General features: G+C 44.6%; 1 protein-coding gene across 4 annotated transcripts in view; it reads left to right on the top strand.

Moving 5' to 3' along the window:
• Nucleotides 1-22,334, top strand: part of LOC114649582 (inactive dipeptidyl peptidase 10) — a 101,402-nt gene that overhangs the window by 74,258 nt on the left and 4,810 nt on the right. For 3 of the 4 annotated variants that reach the window (XM_051925049.1, XM_051925050.1, XM_051925051.1), the window contains exons 17-24: nt 5,692-5,739; nt 7,714-7,812; nt 8,057-8,123; nt 12,582-12,776; nt 13,434-13,488; nt 13,724-13,823; nt 21,198-21,256; nt 21,353-21,425. In XM_051925049.1, the coding sequence (XP_051781009.1) occupies nt 5,692-5,739; nt 7,714-7,812; nt 8,057-8,123; nt 12,582-12,776; nt 13,434-13,488; nt 13,724-13,823; nt 21,198-21,256; nt 21,353-21,425 (696 nt within the window). The remainder of the gene's footprint in view (nt 1-5,691; nt 5,740-7,713; nt 7,813-8,056; nt 8,124-12,581; nt 12,777-13,433; nt 13,489-13,723; nt 13,824-21,197; nt 21,257-21,352; nt 21,426-22,334) is intronic. The other variant, XR_007934488.1, reaches the window with a different exon arrangement.

A 22,334-nucleotide genomic window follows, 5' to 3' on the forward strand; every position in this document is an offset into this window, starting at 1 on the left:
GGTGCCGTTATTCTGTACTAATGTTAGCATTCTTCTGTATTGTAATTTTTACTTTGAATTTTAACTAAAACTCCTAACAACAAAGATATTTTGTGTGTGGGATCATTTCAACGTGTCAGGCTTTTGCTGAATCCCATTTACAAGCTGGAGCTGCAGATCTTTGGTAATTTTGGATCAATTCTGTTATATTTTGTTTTGTTAATCCAGGGGTCTCCAACACGACGCTCAAGAGCTACCGGTAACTGTCCACCCCTTTCCAAGTAGCTCGCCAAAGGGTAAAATTTTGAAAACTTGATTAGTCAAATTAGGGGTGGCCGATCTTTCCAACAATATCATATCACAATCCTTTTAACACAAAATCACGATCCACAATCTGAATTGCAATCTCTCTTTTCAATGTGGCAGACACTTAAGAGAATATCCGGACTCAAACTCATCAAGACCTAAGTAATACTTTATTTTAAATATCAAACAAAGTTGAATTCAATTGTTCTCTTGTTCGCTAGGATCACGCCCCGAAGCTGGCGAGTGAGGGAGGAAGGCCCCGCCCCTCGGCCTGCTGCATCTTTCCTGGATTTGTGCAAATAAATTGTTACAATGATACATAGCGAAATGAGAGAAGTCGCAAAATCAAAGGGAATGTTCAAGCAAATTATAGAAAAAAACCCCATCTAAATCCGTGAAGTAGTTCTCTCGTGAAAAGCGGACAGACAGACAGACATTGGGTTTTATTTATTATATATTAGTAAACCTTCAAAATAATCTGCAGCTAAAGTCTCAACAGCATTTCTGGAGCTTAGCAGAGCCAGATAACGATAAGAATCTTCACCAAGCAGCTCTGAAAATGTCTGCTTTGTTTGGGTCTCCATACCTCTGTGAGTCTGACATGAATGTCATGAAGTCAAAGTTGGGAACAAGACTGGCAGACGGACATTGAAATGACTCCATCAGAGTGAACCTTAGTGGCTCCACTCCACCAGACACCTCAGTGCCAGTCATCTGACTAAGTAAACAGCACATCACACATGTGAATAAAGTGACACAGTGACATGGAACAAAATGACAAATGAATAAGGAATATCTGTTGTGATGGATGGCCGAGGACCTTGCTGAGAGGCCTGGAGAAGCAGGGGACCAGGAGAGGGGCAATTCCTTCCCTAGGACGTAAGAGGGCAGCCATCTTGGATTGTGTGGGAGCCGCAGAACTGGGCGGCTCAACCCTGTGGGGATCCATGGCCACCGTCAGGTAGCGCCCAAAGGACTAAGGAGCTTTGGACCGATCATCAGGGAGCACATTATAAAAGGGGCTGCCTCACTCCATTCATGGAGCCGGAGTCGGGTGGAAGAGGACGGAGCTGGCGACTGGAGGAGTGGAGTAGAGGCGGCACTGTGAGATATTGTGTGCTGTGAAGAAAAAGAGGAATAAAACGTGTGCGGTTTGGACATCTGGAGTCCGGGCGATCTTTTACACTGTGGATTTGGAATTGCATTGTTTTGTTTTGACAGCATTCATGTTTTAATTCAATATTTGAAAATGCATACAGACATACACTTGCAGGTGAACTCAATATTTTTTGTGATGTTTTAATGCAAAATGTGAGTTGTGGACACCAACATTTTGTAAATGTTCAGGCAAAACAAGCGTATTCAGTTTGCTTGGGTTAAACTATGAGAATAAACATTAGAAAACACAAATAGCTCTCGGCCATTTTCATTTTGTAAAAGTAGCTCTTAGGGGATAAAAGGTTGGAGACCCCTGTGTTAATATATTGTGACATGTAGGCAGCTTGAAAAAGCTGTAATGAATGTGATGTCACTGGGTTGGGGGGGCTTCTGTTTTGTAAGGGGTGGACACATATGTGAGAAGATGAGTGGCAGGAGAAAAGAGGAAGGTGCGAACTTTTGAGTTATGAGGCAGGAGTGATTGCGGGATTAGAGAAAGACGAACCGTGAATGGCGGGAGCGAAACTGATTGGTCGGGAAAGCTTTCCTTGATTGTTTTGGAGGTGGGCTCCATACCCCAGATCACGGAGTATAAGACAGAGCACCGAAGACCGCAAGTGAAATGTACAAAACTCCAGTACCTCTGAGTTGTGTTTGCTTATTATGCTGATCGTTATAATATTATGTGAATGAATTCATTCAGGTTTGTTTCCTGCCTTGCGCCCTGTGTTGGCTGGGATTGGCTCCAGCAGACCCCCGTGACCCTGTTGTTAGGATATAGCGGGTTGGATAATGGATGGATGGATAATATAATATAATATAATATAATATAATATAATATTGTGGTGGGCTGGCGCCCTGCCCGGGGTTTGTTTCCTGCCTTGCGCCCTGTGCTGGCTGGGATTGGCTCCAGCAGACCCCCGTGACCCTGTTGTTAGGATATAGCGGGTTGGATAATGGATGGATGGATGGATAATATAATATAATATAATATAGGGCGGCACGGTGGCGCACTGGGTAGCGCTGCTGCCTCGCAGTTGGGAGATCTGGGGACCTGGGTTCGATTCCCGGGTCCTCCCTGCGTGGAGTTTGCATGTTCTCCCCGTGTCTGCGTGGGTTTCCTCCGGGCGCTCAGGTTTCCTCCCACATTTCAAAGACATGCAGGTTAGGTGGATTGGCGATTCTAAATTGGCCTTGGTGTGTGGGTGTGTTTGTGTGTGCCCTGCGGTGGGTTGGCACCCTGCCCAGGATTGTTTCCTGCCTTGTGCCCTGTGTTGGCTGGGATTGGCTCCAGCAGACCCCCGTGACCCTGTGTTCGGATTCAGCGGGTTGGAAAATGGATGGATGGATAATATAATATAATATAATATAATATTGTGGTGGGCTGGCGCCCTGCCCAGGGTTTGTTTCCTGCCTTGCGCCCTGTGCTGGCTGGGATTGGCTCCAGCAGACCCCTGTGACCCTGTTGTTAGGATATAGCAGGTTGGATAATGGATGGATGGATGGATAATATAATATAATATAATATAATATAATATAAAAGCAATTTTAACTAATCATTAAATTAGGTCCAAAATTAAGACAAATCCTGGGTTTGCTTCCCAGGTCCTCCCTGCGTGGAGTTTGCATGTTCTCTCCGTGTCTATGTGGGTTTCCTCCCACAGTCCAAAGACATGCAGGTTAGGTGCATTGGCGATTCTAAATTGTCCCTACTGTGTGCTTGGTGTTTGGGTGTGTGTGTGCCCTGCGGTGGGCTGGCACCCTGCCCGGGGTTTGTTTCCTGCCTTGTGCCCTGTGTTGGCTGGGATTGGCTCCAGCAGACCCCTGTGACCCTGTAGTTAGGATATAGTAGGTTGGATAATGGATGGCTGGATACTGTTATATGTCGTGCTTTGCTTTGTAAATACAAGGGGGAGTCAATGTTAGACAATGGGACGACCCTTCACAAAACTGATGCTGTCATTTCTCAATGGATTCTCCACCCTTCCCAATGCACTGGCACTACCTGCCTGGAAGTGCCAGCAGAATAAAAGGTTTTATAATCTTAATACATAATTCGCCTGCCTCCTCACTCACTCACTCACGTCCATCCGAAGCCGAATGCGCAGTCGCCTTCTGCGCAGCTGCCCGAAAAACCTTACGAGACCGAAATCCAACCCCAACATCGCGGCAGGCGGTGGATTTAGCCTACACATTTCGGGATTATTATTCAGAAATCCCAAATCCTTCCGCCCAGACGTAGGATATTAGCCCCGATCACAGCCAACCCTCACACTCAAAATAATACGTAAGAACATATTATTATTAAGTACTTTCAGCGGCAGGAACGACTCCACAGCCATCACGATCATTACACTACCGTCGTCCGCAGATGTTGATGTGTGCGAAGCGAGGTACACATTCTAAGCCGCATACAAATCTCCACAGGTGGCGCGGTACACATTGTCGTGCGCTGCTGCTGAGATCTGAGTAAAATAAAACGCTGCTGGCCTATTCGCACCAAGCACTGAATGTTCACCACACCATCTGGAGTGATTTTAATGCCCCTTGCATCCTCGCCCTTTCAAAACTGCTTATTCTCGCAACTTTGGTGCCAACGGCCACAAAAATTCAAAGAGAAAGGCGACTTCGATTAAAGCTCTAGAGGCCTGAAAGGCGATTTCGACTACAGCCCGAGGCCTAATTACGCATTCTGATTCAATTACGCATTCATTCAATACACCTATATCGGAGTCTTGAAATATTACATGGAGAAACGTGGCTTTAACTGGATCTGCCAAAGGACACATCGTTTTCATACTGAGAATTAACTTGGCACCTTCAAATGTGGATCTCGCTTTTGTCTTGCGAAGACGACAATTCCCTGTCAAACTAGCATTCGCCATGACTATAAACAAGTCACAAGGACAAACATTTGACATGGTAGGAATATTCCTTGCCGAACCCGTTTTCAGCCATGGGCAATTGTATGTGGCTTTTTCAAGAGTCAGAAGGGCGAGTGATGTGAAGGTGCAAGTTAAAGATGGGCCACATCAAGGGAAATTACTAACAATAATAATAATAATTCATTACATTTATATAGCGCTTGTCTCAGTACTCAAAGCGCTATCCACACAGGGAGAAACCGGGAAGCAAACCCACAACCTTCCACAGTCTCCTTACTGCAAAGCAGCAGCACTACCACTGCGCCACCTGTGAGGACAACCAAACAGTGAGAGTGTCTTCACAAAAAATGTAGTCTACAGAGAGATTTTACAACTTTAGTTGCATACTGACAGGCCTCCAGTATACAAACAAAAAACGTTGTCATAGATAGCATGTATTTTTTAAGTGTACAGTATTTTATGCCGTGATAAAGTCATACATATCCCAAACCTCTTAGTTAATTATCATTACTTACATCACTTTCTTATTTATTTCTTACTTTTCATTTCTTCTTCATGCACAGCTGACACAAACTCGTGTCCGTTTCATCTTACGTTGTCAAAACGGGCTTTTTGTCTAGTAATAATAATAATACATTTTATTTATATAGCACCTTTCCCATGCTCAAGGCGCTTCATCTTGTCCTCGCCACCACTCAGGCACCACTTTCTTCACATCATCATCTGTCTTGAATCGACGACCACCCAGATATTTTTTTTAGCGACCCAAAAAAAGGTAGAAATCACACAATGCCAAATCTGGAGAATGAGGAGGATGTGACAATACCTCAAACTTCAGTTTCTCCATACCAGCCTTGGTGTGGGCGGGTGGTCAGGTGGGCATTGTCTTGTCCTCGAGACAGAAGTCCCCGCCATTTGGGCTGAATAGCAGGTTTCACATTCATCTCCAGCAGGTCAGAGTAACTTGCCCTAGTGACTGTCATACCCCTCGGCATGGAGTGTTCGACCATAACTTAGGTGCAAATGTGGTGGTGAGGACGAGATAAAACCTTTTATTCTGCTGGAATCCCAGCACTTCCAGGCAGGTGGCGCCAGTGCATTGAGAAGGGTGGAGACGACATTGAGAAATGACAGCAGCAGTCTTGTGAAGGGTCTTTCCATTTTGTAATAAATCCCATTTTCTAACTTTAGCTCAACTCCCCCTCGTAAATATGACTATTTGCTAAACTTATCCACTGTATACCTTTTTTAAATTAGCCATTCTGTTATCCAGCTTTACTCTTATCCTCGGTCCCGACCCCCTGATAGATAACCGAGGTTTTACTGTACTAACTCTTGTTTTGTGCTCTTTGTTTTTCTACAGGGCCAGGCGTACCAAAAGTTACAGCACATCAGACCGACAACCCTAGCAGTGAGTTGGAGTGGACCCTAAAGAAATCGGCAAAAAGAAGGTGGTAAATGTTAGGGAGTGTTAGATATGAGAGGCAATAGAAAGAAATCTGGAAACAAAAGGTGGGAAAGGCGCTATATAAATCAAATATTCATATGCACAAACATTTGTGAATTTCCCCTTGGGACTAATGAAGTATCTATCTATCTATCTATCTATCTATCTATCTATCTATCTATCTATCTATCTATCTATCTATCATATAGTGCCTTTCACTTCTCTATCTATCTATCTATCTATCTATCTATCTATCTATCTATCTATCTATCTATCTATCATATAGTGCCTTTCACTTCTCTATCTATCTATCTATCTATCATATAGTGCCTTTCACTTCTCTATCTATCTATCTATCTATCTATCTATCTATCTATCTATCTATCTATCTATCATATAGTGCCTTTCACTTCTCTATCTATCTATCTATCTATCTATCTATCTATCTATCTATCTATCTATCTATCTATCTATCTTATACTGCCTTTCACTTCTCTATCTATCTATCTATCTATCTATCTATCTATCTATCTATCTATCTATCTATCTATCTATCTATCTATCTATCTATCTATCTATCATATAGTGCCTTTCACTTCTCTATCTATCTATCTATCTATCTATCTATCATATAGTGCCTTTCACTTCTCTATCTATCTATCTATCTATCTATCTATCTATCTATCATATAGTGCCTTTCACTTCTCTATCTATCTATCTATCTATCTATCTATCTATCTATCTATCTATCTATCTATCTATCTATCTATCATATAGTGCCTTTCACTTCTCTATCTATCTATCTATCTATCTATCTATCTATCTATCTATCTATCTATCATATAGTGCCTTTCACTTCTCTATCTATCTATCTATCTATCTATCTATCTATCTATCTATCTATCTATCTATCTATCATATAGTGCCTTTCACATCTATCTATCTATCTATCTATCTATCTATCTATCTATCTATCTATCTATCTATCTATCATATAGTGCCTTTCACATCTATCTATCTATCTATCTATCTATCTATCTATCTATCTATCTATCTATCTATCTATCATATAGTGCCTTTCACTTCTCTATCTATCTATCTATCTATCTCTATCTATCTATCTATCTATCTATCTATCTATCTATCTATCTATCTATCTATCATATAGTGCCTTTCACATCTATCTATCTATCTATCTATCTATCTATCTATCTATCATATAGTGCCTTTCACATCTATCTATCTATCTATCTATCTATCTATCTATCTATCTATCAGTCACTGGCCACTTTATTAGGTACACCTTGCTAGTAGTGGGTTGGACCCCCTTTTGTCTTCAGAACTGCCATAATTCTTCATAGTGTAGATTCAACAAGGTGCTGGAAACATTCCTCATGGATTTTGCTCCATATTAACATGATGACATCACGCAGTTGCTGCAGATTTGCCAGCTGCACATCCATGATGTGAATCTCCCATTCCATCACATCCCAGAGGTGCTCTGCTGGATTGAGATCTGGTGACTGTGGAGGCCATTTTGGATTAGGAAAATTGAGGAAATGGTAGGTAATATAAGAAATAGCAGGGTTAAACAAGACAAAACCTAGGAAGAAGCCATTCTGTGTTAAGCAGAAATGGCATCTGCCTCAACTTTAGAAAACATCTGGAAATATTAGGATAAACTAGGAAACATTGGAAAAGGGGATAAAACAAAAAAGTTAGGAACGATCAAGAAAATTCGGGAAAAAGAATGTACCAACAGTAGGGAAGGGATGGATGATCTGGGAAAGATTTCCAGTGATTGGGAAGTTACTTTGTCTGCAGACTAGAGAGACAATAATATGGGGAAGGCTGGAAGGTTGTGAACAAGTAGTGACTCCGGGCTGAACTTGGAGAGTTGTTATTGCTTACGAGATAAACTGTGTTTTGTCTTCTCAGGTTTCATTTTACTAGAAGACAACCAAATCCTGAAGGAAGCTCTGGAAGTCAAGCGTCTGCCGCTGACTAAATTCCAGACTATTCCAGGGGAAGGCTACGGTAAAACTCCGCTCTTGTTAACGGTGCATTTTTTTGAGTTGTGTCCATGTGTGCGCCACTTGCCTATGCTTCCCTGTTTTATACTTTGGTATCATATTGATTGTGATATTCATCTGGAAAGGCACTATATACAATACAGGTGGTGTCTGGGATGTTGGCTGGCATAATGTGCTCTCAGTTTTTCCTGTCGATTTTGTGGCTGCAGCACAAAAGACTGAGCCGTCCACTGCCTTTTACCTTTCAGAGGTGCAGCTGAAGCTGGCGCTGCCAACTGGCTACCAGGATGCAGTTTTCCCGCTCCTCTTTCTTGTGTAAGTTGTTCTGCTCTCTCTGTCTGTCCGTCTGTCTGTCTGTCTGTCTGATCGACCGACAGCTCAATTTGTACCTGAGGCTTCTTGACTTTAAATGACAAGGATGAGCAGCAACCAGTTTAGGAGAAAAAGATTGGAAGAACCAGGAAGAGCGAGGGAAAAGACTGGAAAGAGATGGGACATGAGGCCAAATATACTAAAATACTGAATTAGTTTTGGAAAAGGTAGGATGAGTGACCACAGTGAAGGAAAAAATAGAATAAAAGTTAGGAAAATTAAGAACAAAACTGGGAAATGTATGTGTTTTGTCTTATTATCCATCCATTTTCCAACCCGCTGAATCCAAACACAGGGTCACGGGGGTCTGCTGGAGCCAATCCCAGCCAACACAGGGCACAAGGCAGGAACCAATCCCGGGCAGGGTGCCAACCCACCGCAGTAGCCTTTGTCAGGATGCCTCAAATCTCACAGACTTACCACTGTTTATAAAATATTATAGTATATAACATCTCCCCACCTTCCCTTCTATATGTATAACCTCAGGCAATTAGGTGTAGCAAAAGACAAGCAGGAGTTAAGTTACAATTTAAATAATGTATTATTGATAATATTCGTAAATAATAACAATAGGCAAAGTACAAGTGAATACTGGCAATCATACAACCTGATAAGTGCTGATGTGTAGTTTCAGGCGGCACACAGACTTGTAATTAAGTCCTCATTGGTGGTCAGCTTTCTCCAGAACAGGCCGCACGCCCGTCTCAATATGGCTGCCGAGCTGTGCTCTTCATTGTGTTGCCCTTTTCAGTTCATGGTTTGTGAGATGGTCTTTCATCAGTTGGTCAGAGAGAGAGAGTGAGGTAAAGCAAGCAAATGGGTAGATTCTCTGTCCAAACCCTACAGCCAATAGGGTGTCATGGTACTTGAGGCCTTCTGATATGAGCCAATCCCAAACAGCCATACTTCAGACCAGTGAGGACAGAGAATACCTTCACACCTGCCACCCCCCAAAACCATCTTGCCAGCTTGGTGGTCTGGCTTTCTTGTTGGGGTTGACTGAAAGAGTCCTGCAGAGAATCACTGGCCAAACTGGTTTGAGGCACAAACCATGTCATAAAATTCACTATCCTGACTTAGTCCTAGGGGGTTAAACATGAATGCTTCTCACTAATAAAACACTAATATTACATTTGCTTTGCCTAAGTTACAAATAAAGACATACAAAATATTTATGAAGTTGTATGCAAAAATTCACACCACAACAGTGTGGAATTGAGAAAATGGTGGGAAATGTGTGGAAATAAGAAAATGGAAAAAATAGTAACAAATGTATGGAATTTGGAAACTTGAGTAAAAGGTGGGAAATGTATGGAATACAGCGGTGGGTTGGCACCCTGCCCGGGATTGGTTCCCTGCCTTGTGCCCTGTGTTGGCTGGGATTGGCTCCAGCAGACCCCCGTGACCCTGTGTTCGGATTCAGCGGGTTGGAAAATGGATGGATGGCTGGATGTATGGAATACCGAAAATCAAGAAAATGGTGGGAAATGTATTGAAATAGGAAAACTGAGTAAAAGCTGGGAAATGTAGGGAACTGAGAAAATGGTGAGACATTATGCAATTAGAGAATTCAAAATAGAGAAAATGGCAGGTGTGACAGATAAAGGGCGTTGTCGTCCTCTTGAACTTGACTCCAGACACCAGGTAAAAGTCCAAATATAATTTATTTGAACAATAAACAGTGCACAAAGCACCCTCCATTCCACAATACTCATAAATCAATAATCAATCACTATAATAATCACAATTCTCCACTTTTAGACACGTCACCCTTCCACCCAGCTCAGCTTGACGCTCTGGCCTCTCACAGTCCTTTATATAGTCCGCGACCCGGAAGTGTTTCGCCTGTCTCTGTCCATGTGACTGTGAACACTTCCGGGTCAGATAAAAGCTCCTTTTCTTCAACCCGGAAGTGTGTCATTCGCTCTGTCGCCGTGACTAAGACGCACTTCCGGGTTATAGGTGAAACCAAAGTCTATGGGCCTTCCTGCAGCGTCCCCTGGAGGTTCCCATTGTATCCAGCAGGGCTGTGATGAAAAACTCCACTGTCCATGATGCCCTGCTGGAACTCTGGGCACCTCTATGTTGCAGGCAGGGCTCCACCTGGCGGCCTGGGGGTATTGGCCGGGATAAAAGGCCGGCCATGTCCCACACAGGAAATGCCCAGAGACAGAAAAAATTGAGGAAAGGGTAAGACATGTAAGGATTTGGAAAAAGTGAAAAAGTGGCAGAAAATATATGGAATTAAGAAAAATTGTGAGAAATTATTGAAATTTGGAAAATGACAGAAAAATGTTTACAAACATAAAAAGTAAAAGCATAGAAATGTATGGGATTGGGGAAATTTGGAAAAAGGCGGGACAAATAGGAAAATGGGGAGAGAAGCATGAGATTAGGGAAATTGGAGAAATGACAGGAAATGTATGGACCAAGGAAAACTGAGAATATGGGGAGAAATGTGTGGAATTAGGAAAACTGAAAAAATAGTAGGAATGTATGGTATTGGGGAAATTGGGAAGTGGCAAGAAAGGTATGGGGTTAGGAAACTTGAATAAATGGTGGGAAACATGCGAACTAGCAGGGCTAAATAAGGGAGAACATAGGAAGAAATCATTAAAGATCTGGAAGAATCATATTCAGCAGGAAAGGGTCCTGCTATAAGTTTAGAAAACATTTTGAAATTTTAGGATAAATTCGCAAACATTGGAATAGGGGATAAAACAGAAAAGTTGGGAAAGATCAGATAGATAGATAGATAGATAGATAGATAGATAGATAGATAGATAGATAGATAGATAGATAGATAGATAGATAGATAGATAGATAGATAGATAGATAGATACTTACTTTATTCATCCCAATGGGAAATTCACATTATCCAGCAGCAGTATACTGTTACAATAAATAATATTAAATTAAAGATTGATAATAATAATAATGCAGGTGAAAAAACAGACAATAACCCCCCGAGTGGAATTGAAGAGTCACATAGTGTGGTAGAGGAATGATCTCCTCAGTCTGTCAGTGGAGCAGGACGGTGACAACAGTCTGTCTCTGAAGCTGCTCCTCTATCTGGAGATGATCCTGTTCAGTGGATGCGGTGGATTCTCCATGATTGACAGGAGCCTGTTGAGCGCCCGTCGCTCTGCCACAGATGTCAAACTGTCCAGCTCCATGCCAACAATAGAGTCTGCCTTCCTCACCAGTTTGTCCAGGCGTGAGGCGTCTTTCTTCTTAATGCTGCCTCCCCAGCACACCACCGCGTAGAAGAGGGCGCTCACCACAACCGTCTGATAGAACATCTGTAGCATCTTATTGCAGATGTTGAAGGACGCCAGCCTTCTAAGGAAGTATAGTCGGCTCTGTCCTTTCTTACACAGAGCATCAGTATTGGCAGTCCAGTCTAATTTATCATCCAGCTGCACTCCCAGATATTTATAGGTCTGCATCATCTGCACACAGTCACCTTTGATGATCACAGGGTCCATGAGGGGCCTGGGCCTCCTAAAATCCACCACCAGCTCCTTGGTTTTGCTGGTGTTCAGGTGTAGGTGGTTTGAGTCGCACCATTTAACAAAGTCATTGATTAGGTCCCTATACTCCTCCTCCAGCCCACTCCTGATACAGCCCACGATAGCAGTGTCATCAGCAAACTTTTGCACGTGGCAGGACACCAAGTTGTATTGGAAGTCTGATGTATATAGGCTGAACAGGACCGGAGAAAGTACAGTCCCCTGTGGCGCTCCTGTGTTGCTGACCACAATGTCAGACGTGCAGTTCCCAAGACGCACATACTGAGGTCTGTCTTTAAGATAGTCCATGATCCATGCCACCAGGTATGAATCTAATCCCATCTCTGTCAGCTTGTCCCTAAGGAGCAGAGGTTGGATTGTGTTGAAGGCGCTAGAGAAGTCTAAAAACATAATTCTTACAGCACCACTGCCTCTGTCCAAGTGAGAGAGGAATCGGTGTAGCATATAGATGATGGCATCCTCCGCTCCCACCTTCTCCTGATATGCAAACTGCAGAGGGTCGAGGGCGTGTTGAACCTGTGGCCTAAGGTGGTGAAGCAGCAGCCTCTCCATGGTCTTCATCACATGTGGACTGGAGGGGCAGGAATGAAAAGAATAAAGAGAAATAAGGAAGGCTTAAGAAAAATAAGGAATGTGTTCAAAAGAACAATCAGGGAATTACATCGGAAAATTTCAGGAAATATGCACATTAAAGGCAAAACATGGAAAGGTCACCAATTTGGGAAACGGTATTCAAGAAAACAGCTTGAAAAGATCAGGAAAGATCCAGAAACACTGAATATGATTGTAACATTATTTGGGAAACGTTTACAAAAACATGATAGTGAGAACTTCCTCACCGGTCTGTCTCTCTGTTGCTTTTCCCCAGTGATGGGACACCAGGAAGCCAGTCTGTCACTGACCACTTCCAGCTCGACTGGACCACAGCTCTGTCCAGCTCGGCAGGCGTAGTAGTGGCCCAACTGGATGGCCGAGGTGGTGGTAATCGGGGCCAGAAGCTCCAGCATGAGATCCACCAGAAGCTGGGATCCTTGGAAGTCAAGGACCACATGATGGCACTGGGGTAAGTTAAAGCCGGAGTTTGGGCACTCTCGTGGTTCATAGAGTAGGGTAACACTTCCAGTTTGTAGTAGTAGGGTGCTATAGAAAGTGCCAAGTGTAGGGAGAGCCATGGCTCCTATCTGCAAAGACTCAGGGAAGCTGCAGTAGCACCACCGAGTTACCTGCTCCAATGACCTGTGACCACAGGCATAGGACCACTCATTGAGAAGAACCAGTTGAGTCCGGAGCTGGGAGGAAGGCCAGGCAGTAGGACAAAGCAGAAGGAAAGAGGGCGAGACCGGCAGACCCAAGGGGCACTGGAGCTTCTGTTGGTTTGTGTGCTTTCTGCGCTGCCATCTGTGCATGTGCATGTGTGTGTACGTGTGTGTGTGTCTATGTGAGGGGACGTCTGTGTGTCTGTCTATACGGCTTCCACAACTCTTGTCAGACGGCTGGGCCTCCTTAGGTCCGTGTAGCGTTTATGTAGGTGTGGCTTTTATTATGAAGTGGGGAGGGCGGGGCAGTGCCCCAAGCAAGCACGGCTCAACCCCCCCTTAGAGTCGATCTGGGCACCTTCACCCCAGGCCCATCGGCTCACCCCTGCAACTCCACTCTGAAGGTGAAAAGCAGACCCCCAGGGCCGACCCCCACCTAATGTCTGTGCGCTCCCTTGTGGCAGGTGGTTGTTACAGCAGCCCTACGTCGACCGGAGGAGGATCGCCCTGTATGGGAAGGTATTTCATTTCCTAAATTTCCGCAACCCTGAGTCAAGTTAGGATGGGCCCAGCACTTGGCGTGGCCTCTGCTTGCGATGCATTTCTGAGCCAGCCTGCACTGCCTGAATGTGCCAGCCAGCCAAGGGGCCTGCATGTGTCCACCTCTGCCTGGAGACCAGTGCTGCTTGTGGTCGCTCTGCAGCCATGATCACCTACGGCAGGCTAAGCAGAACTCTTCCTCTTTGCTTTCCAGGCCTACGGTGGCTATTTGGCTCTCAAGATGCTGGCAACGACAGCGCAGCAGTTTCGGTGCGTGGTGGCCGTGGCACCAATTGTTGACTTCAGACTCTATGGTGAGTTCCATCCCTCCATGTATTTTCTACAGCTTATCCAGTCTGGGTTGCAATGGCAGCAGTCTATGAAAAGATGCCCAGACGTTCTTTTTCCCTGCCACTTCCTCCAACTCCTCCAGAGGAATACAGAAGTGTTCTCAAGCCAGCGTGTCCTGGTTGGACATGCCCAAAACACCTGGTATAGGTGGTCTGGAGGCATCCTCATCAAATGCCCCAACAACCTCGGTCGACTCCTTTGGATACAGAGGAGCTGCGGCTCCAATTTGAGCCCCTCCTGGACATCCGCACTCCTCACTCTTATCTTTAAGGATGAACCCAAGACCCCCTGAGAAGGAGGCTCATTTCTGTCACTTGTATCCACACTCTAGCTCATTAACTCACTACCCAAAGCTGGTGGCCATAGTTGAGAGTAGGAATGTAGATCGACTGGTGAGTCGAGAGGTTTGCCTGTTGGCTCGGCTCTCTCTCTCGTCCAAATGACTACTGACGTCCCCCGGCATCCCTCCTGTCAATCTCGTGAAGAAGACTCCAATATACTTAAACTCCTCTGACTGAGGTAGCACCTCATGCTCAATCTGGAGAAGGTGCACTCCATCCACCAGCTCAGGCTTGAAGGTGCTGACTGCTTAATCATCCCAGTGACCACCTGATGAAGCCAATCTGCAAAAAGCTGAGACGTGATCTGGGGGGGGGTCACCAAACTGGATCCCCTCCACTACAGGTGCATCTCAATAAATTAGAATCTTCGAAAAGTTAATTTATTTCAGTAATGCAATTCAAAGAGTGAAACTCATATCTCTCTATTATAAAAGAAAATCCTGAGACGAGACGAGACTTCTGCCAAGAGATTTTTTAAAGTCCCGCCCTCCTCCCCACCATTTACGGTTCACGGCCCTCGCCCGCGGTCCTCTCACCTCTCATTCGTGTGAATGCTTTTGTCATCACAGTTCCTGCACTCACAATTTTTACGTTTTCCTCACTTTTAAGTTCCCAATCAAAGAAGACTTATGATGTCCAAATCTTATTGAAGAATTTCATCCCAAAGGGTTATCAACAGAAGAAATGAGTGCACGGGCAATCCTAGCACCGAGAAACGATGAAGTCAAAAAAATGAATGTGAAAACTGTCGATTGGTTACATGGCAAATTGGTTAAATGCGTATCAATAGACTCTGCTGAAACAGTTGGTGGTGATGGTGCAGAAGATGAAAACGTCAACTTACAATATCATGAACAATATCTACAACTGTTAACACCGTGCGGTAGGCCACCAGCCGAATTACTGTAGAAAGAAGGACGTATCGTAATGTCATCACGTAATTTATGTCTGAGTGATGGGCTATGCAATAGGACAAGATTAGTTGTACAGTAATCCCTTGCTATATCGTGCTTCGACATTCGCAGCTTCACTCTATCGCGGATTTTATATGTAAGCATATCTACATATATAACGTGGATTTTTCGCTGCTTCGTGGGTTTCTGCGGACAATGGGTCTTTTTTACTTCTGGCACATGCTACCTCAGTTGATTTGCCCAGTTGATTTCATACATGGGACGCTATTGGCGGATGGCTGAGAAGCTACCCAATCAGAGCACGCAGTTAAGTTCCTGTGTACTGATTGGCTCAGCGACGGTGCGCCGAATTCGATTCCGCTGCGTTAACCAGGAAGTCTCATCTTGCTCACTCAGCATCAACGTGTTTCACTGCGTAAAGAGTTAACTTTTGTGCTCTTTTGTGTTTATCTTTGTGCGTAGTCAAGCCCTTCGTTATGGCTCCAAAACGATCTGCTCCTGCTACTGCTTCAGGGGCCGTGCCCAAGCGCCAACGGAAGACGCTAACGATTGCCGAACAGGTAAAAGGTTTGGATATGTTGAAGGAAGGGAACAGCTACACCGCTGCAGAACGCCATTACGGCATCAATGAGTCCACGGTTCTTTTTATTTACAAAGGAGGAAAAGAATATAAGATCTGCGGCCGCAGTGTCCTTTAACCAGGGCGCAAAACGAGTTGTAAGTGGACGTGATAAGGCGGTAAGGTTTATAAGAGTGTAGCGGTCAGGGGCCGCTAAGATTCACACCATCCAGGCTGACGGTGATTTATTTATTTTAATATAAGAGATCCCAGGAACGTCCCCAGCCTTGGATCGACCCACACACACTCACAACAGAGACCAATAAAGCAAAATGGGAACAGCAAACAATTAAGAGTATAATGACACACAATTACCTAAATGAAAACAGTAATACCACCCCTGACCCCTTCGGCGATATTACATTTAACATATATACACACAAACACCACACAGCAAAGTCCATGAAAATCAATCCGGATGAAAAATGGGAAGTGACAGCGATCTGTAGGTTGAAAGGGTGAAGGAAAAACACAGTCCTACCGGTAGTTACTGAAAGGATGAAATCAGATGGATGGTTCAGGAGCGCTCCACTCTTCCGGAAAACCAATGAATCCAACACAGTCCTCAGTGCACAGGTAGACAGACGATCCAGACCCCAACAAACAAATACAGTCCAGGACACAATGATTAATTAGAGTTCCAATAACAGCAGGCAGCACGACAGATAAACGCAACACACAACGCACCGAACAAAACAAACCTTTTTTTCTTTCCTTTTGCCCTCTGCCCTCTTTTAAACCTCCTTTGACCACCTTTGACCCCAGCAGCCCCTGCAAGGACTGCTGGGAGATGCAGTTCTTATAAAGTAGCATTGCTACAAGAGTGTGGGAAGGGTTTATAAAGCCTTAAAATATATATAAATAATAAAATAAATATAAGGTCGCTACTTTGCAGATTTTCACCTATCGCGGGGGGCTCTGGCACGTAACCCCCGCAATAGGTGAGGGATGACTATATTCAAAATTGGTCAAACAATTCTGACATGTCAAATTTTAACAGGCAACAAGAAAGGTAATGTAGTACATCTAACATTAGACACCAAAGGAGATCGTGATATGCCAGTCGTATTAAAACGTTTACAGTTTCCCGTGAGAATAGCTTTTGTAATGACAATTAACAAATCACCAGGACAAACATTCGAAAAAGTCGGTTTATTTATAAGAGAGAAAGAAACGAAATCCACTCACGGGCAGTTATACGTTGCGTTGTCACCAGGGCCGGATTTATATGAAAAGAGGCCCTAGGCTATTCCACTTATGAGGCCCTTTCACCTTCCATTTTTAAGTTTGTAAATTACATGAGAGATAATAAAATTTTGCTAACAATTTGAATGTAGGCCCCTCTTGATCTTGAGGCCCTAGGCTGAAGCTTAGTTAGCCTATAGGAAAATCCGGCCCTGGTTGTCACGTTGAAACTCCAAACACGGAATCAAAATTCAAAGCGATATTGACGAAACGTGAATTCCAAATATTGTTCTTACTGAAGTTTTACAGTACAAGTGTAAGTTTAAAAAATATTTGCGTGTTAATTTCAAAGCCAAACAAAACGAAAAAGTATAACACAACAAATACCTCTAACGCAACATTTTCTTTCAAATTATTACGTTTGACTATTTTTTACTATGGTTAATTACTCGCTGTCATGTAAAATGATTAGTTTTATTATGCATTTGTAACAATTTCCATGAAAATAACAATCTGTTTAAATTTGACATCCACTTCCCAGATCCGTGAAGTGGCTAGCACGTAGTGCCTGCCTAGGGGTTGGCGAGTGAAGCGAACAGGGGGCCAGAGCCCCCTAATATTATATACATTCACTAGCCATCCCCTGCGGCTCCGCCCACAGGACAGTGAAGAGGCCCCGCCCAGCTCTCTACTCCTGACGTCATTCTTCGCCCTCCCCTCGGCCCGCAGCCTCTCTCTCGGATTAGTGCGAATATATCGCTCCCGCAAGCGAACTCTTGATTCTTAGTGTTGATGAGAGAAGTCGCAAAATCAACTGGAATGTTCCAGCAAATTATAGAAGAAAAAAGATCTAAATCCGTGGAGGAGTTCTCTCGTTCGCTAACTAAGCGGAGTTAAGGTTACGCCCCGAGGCAGACGTGTGAGTGAGGAGGGCCCCGCAGCCTGATCAGTCTCTCTCGGATTTGCACTATAATACATCGGTACCGCAAATGAACTCTGATACTTAGCACGATGAGAAAGTCACAAAATCAACGGAATGTTCCAGAAAATTATAGAAGAAAAAAGATCTAAATCCGTGGAGGAGTTCTCTCGTTCGCTAACTAAGCGGAGTTAAGGTTACGCCCCGAGGCAGACGTGTGAGTGAGGAGGGCCCCGCAGCCTGATCAGTGTCTCTCGGATTCGCACTATAATACATCGGTACCGCAAATGAACTCTGATACTTAGCACGATGAGAAAGTCACAAAATCAACGGAATGTTCCAGAAAATTATAGAAGAAAAAAGATCTAAATCCGTGGAGGAGTTCTCTCGTTCGCTAACTAAGCGGAGTTAAGGTTACGCCCCGAGGCAGACGTGTGAGTGAGGAGGGCCCCGCCCCCTTCCCCGCAGCCCAATGAGCTTCTCTCGGATTCGCGCTAATACATCAGTACCGCAAATGAACTCTGATACTTAGCACGATGAGAGAGTCACAAAATCAACGGAATGTTCCAGAAAATTATAGAAATAAACCCGATCTAAATCCGTTAACTAGTTCTCTCGTGAAAAGTGGACAGACATATAAACGGGTCTAAAAAAACTATAAGAAATTTTGCGCTTGGACCACAAAAACCGTTTTTTAGCGAGCACCTATGGGCCCAAGGGTAACCTACATTCCAAATTTCAAGTCCCAGGTCCTCATGCTTCGGGAGATTTCGTGATAAGTGAGTCAGTGGTAGTTCTCTTTTCTATACAGGGTGGTCCAGATCTAATTATGCAATTTTCATTACGCTATAACTTATTAAATTTATTACATAGAGAACTCACAGCACGTAGAGATTTCACTTAAAATTCTTTTTGCTGCCGATAGATGGCAGCACCTGCCCTGCATTCCAAAATGGCGGGGAGACGGTTGTCAGTCGACCAGTTGTATATAGATTACACACAGAGTGATATATTTCAAGCGTTTATTCATCCATCCATCCATCCATTCTCTTCCGCTTATCTGAGGTCGGGTCGCGGGGGCAGCAGCTTGAGCAGAGATGCCCAGACTTCCCTCTCCCCGGCCGCTTCTTCTAGCTCTTCCGGGAGAATCGCAAGGCGTTCCCAGGTCAGCCGAGAGACATAGTCCTTCCAGCGTGTCCTGGGTCTTCTCCGGGGCCTCCTCCCGGTTAGACGTGCCCGGGACACCTCACCATTTCTTTCTTTTCATTTTGCCGATTATGGCCTACAGGTAATGAAAACGTAAAATTCAGTATCTCAGAAAATTAGAATATTACATAAGACCAATAAAAAAAAATGATTTTTAATCCAGAAATGTTGGCCTACTGAAGAGTCTGTCCATGTAGGCACTCAATACTTGGTCGGGGCTCCTTTGGCATGAATGACTGGCATGGAGGCGATCAGCCTGTGGCACTGCTGAGGTGTTATGGAAACCCAGGATGCTTTGATCGCGGCCTTCAGCTCGTCTGCATTGTTGGCTCTGCTGTCTCTCATCTTCCTCTTGACAGATTCTCTGTGCAGTTTAGGTCAGGTGAGTTTGCTGGCCAATCAAGCCCAGTGATACACACCATGGTCATTAAACCAGGTGTTGGTACTTTTGGCAGTGTGGGCAGGTGCCAAGTCCTGCCGGAAAGTGAAATCAGCATCTCCATAAAGCTCATCAGCAGCGGTGCACATGAAGTGCTCTCAAATGTCCTGGTAGATGGCTGGCTGCACTGACTTTGGACTTGATAAATAAAACACAGTGGACCAACACCAGCATATGACATGGCGTCCCAAATCTTTACCGACTGTGGAAACTTCACACTGGACCTCAAGCAACTTGGATTCTGTGCCTCTCCACTCTTCCTCCAGACTCTGGGACCGACCCTGATTTCCAAATGGATCTGAAGAGAGGACTTTGGACCACCGAGCTGTTAACAGTCCAGTCCGTGTTCTCCAGGTAAGACACTTCTGACATTGTCTGTGGTTGACACCAGGAATGCTGTGACAGTTGTAGCCCACATCCCCGATACACACATCTGTCTGTGTGTGGTGGCTCTTGAAGCACTGACTCCAGCCGCAGTCCACTTCTCGTCATTGCCCCAAACTCTTCACAATCCTCTTATCCCCGTTGCTTGTGCTCCTTTTTCTGCTGTCACATTTTTTCCTTCCTCTCCACTTTCCATTAATCTGCTTGGATACGTCACTCTGAACAGCCAGCTTCTTTAGCAGTGACCTTTTGTGGCGTCCCCTCCTTGTGGAGTGAGGGTCTCAATGACTGTCTTTTGGACAACCGTCAAGTCAGCAGTCTGATTGTGTGGCCTACTGAAGCAGACTGAGAGACCATTTCAAGGCTCAGGGCCCCTTTGCAGGTGAGTGGAGTGTCACACCAGGAGTCTACAAGATTGAACTTTGTCACAATATTCTAATTTTCTGAGATACTAAATTTTGGGTTTTCATTACCTGTAGGCCATAATCGGCAAAATGAAAAGAAATAAACGCTTGAAATATATCACTCTGTGTGTAATGAATCTATATCATATGAATTAAATTATTAAAATACTGTACATTAACTTTTCGATGATATTCTAATTTATTGAGATGCCCCTGTACTTGGCTGTACCTAGATATTGTGTCCAGAAAAATTTGGAACAGATTGGGCGATGAAAGGTGGTGGTGCCCCCCACACACTGGGAACGAGTCTGACTTACTGCCACCAATGTGAACCAAAGTCTCACTCCAGTTGGACAGGGACCAAACAGCCCATAACAGCAGGCCCAGTACCCCATATTCCTGAAGTAACCCCCCCCCCCCCAAAAAAACACACTAAGGGACCCTGTGCAGCGATTTTTTCAAGTCCATAAAAATACACGTAGACTGGTTGGGCATACAAGGAAGGTAAAGAGCTGGTCCAGTGCACCACGACTGGGACAACAATCTGTATCGTCCCTCCTGAACCAACAGATGGACCCTCCATTCTAGTACCCTGGCAAAGACCTTCCCAGAGATGCTGAGTAGTGTGTTGCCCCTAAAGCTGGATGACATTTCGTGAGTAGCCATTTTTTTTTTTGTGACTTGGCATCCTGGCATTCAGCCTGCCAGCTGCTACCGTTTTTTAATTTCATTTGTGCTGGTAAGTGTTAGCCTTGAGACCTGAGAGCCAACTGAGTGCCCACAGGGGGTGATTGAGGTTTCCGTGGTGGGGTAGGAATTAGTGAGAGTAATTGGGTTGCGGGTGAAGACCAAAGAGGGTCTCTTGGTGGGCAATAAAGACCCACAAGAATAACGACACGCCTGTCCTTCTTCTGTGCCTTTTACAGCTGCAGCCTTTTCAGAACGCTATCTCGGACTGCCTTCCAAGGAGGAGAGCCTGTACGCAGTAAGTGTCGCCACGGGTGCCCACTAGCTGGCCGTGCCCATCAGAGCTCACATTTGCCCCTCTTCTGTTTTTTTGTTTTTTTTTTTAATCACACAGGCAACATCTCTGCTGGGAGAAGCGCACAAGCTGAAAGGCGAGCACTTCCTTCTGGTCCATGGCACAGCAGACGGTGGGTTTTAACTCTGAGGACGTTCACAGCAAAAGCTGGCAAATGCCACATCAGTGTGGTGAAGCAGCAGCAAGTGTGGGCACAGCCTTGAGAAAAATGGGTGGCAAGAAAGCCAATAGGATAGGAAGGCCTACCATAAACCCCAAGGTGGTAATTAGGCACCTAAATTTTAAGAAGTGTCACATAACAAGTCATGTTGCCTACTTATGGGGGCACCTCGACAATGCAGCAATGAAGCTGGGCCCGTGCAAAGGTTTGTTTGCTTGGCGGTGAAATGGGCATACAATCCTCTACCACACCACTTTGCACCCAAAGGATGATTCCAAATAGGAAGGACAACTTGGGTCCCTAGAGAGCTACAGCACTCATGATGGACCCCCGGTGCAGTGGTGGAGCAATAGTTGAAATTGACAGAAAGATATCATGGCAGAGAGAGACGGTAGCTGTGGTGGTCTGCGCGTCTGTCTGTCTGTCTGTCTCCAGTGTAGCAGCACTCGTTACAACATGCAGATGAATTATGAAGCTTCAGTTCCCTTGTGCTACTGAGCTCCTCCATGGATGACAGCAATTTTAGCTTTTAATTTTCCCTCAGCGTCAGCTGAAACCCCGGCAGTGTTTTAAAATGCATGGACTAGAGAAATTAGGGGTGGGGCTTTAAGGAACAAGCACACACACACCCCCGTGGGCGGAGCCTTTACAGTGGCAGATTTCTCCGCTGTTCACTACACGCTTTTTAACGGGTTGTCCCCAGACGTGAATTCTGGCCACGCAAGACTAAGCATTCACAGGTAAGTGCAGTTCTCAGAGTGAACACAGGGGGGCACCACTTGTAACCAAGCGTTTTGGTTTATAGGGTCCTCACATAACCAGAGTCCATTGAAATTCTGACTTCAGGTGCTGGTCAACTGA

The sequence above is a fragment of the Erpetoichthys calabaricus genome, chromosome 3 (assembly GCF_900747795.2).
Source record: "Erpetoichthys calabaricus chromosome 3, fErpCal1.3, whole genome shotgun sequence".
Lineage (NCBI taxonomy): Eukaryota > Metazoa > Chordata > Cladistia > Polypteriformes > Polypteridae > Erpetoichthys > Erpetoichthys calabaricus.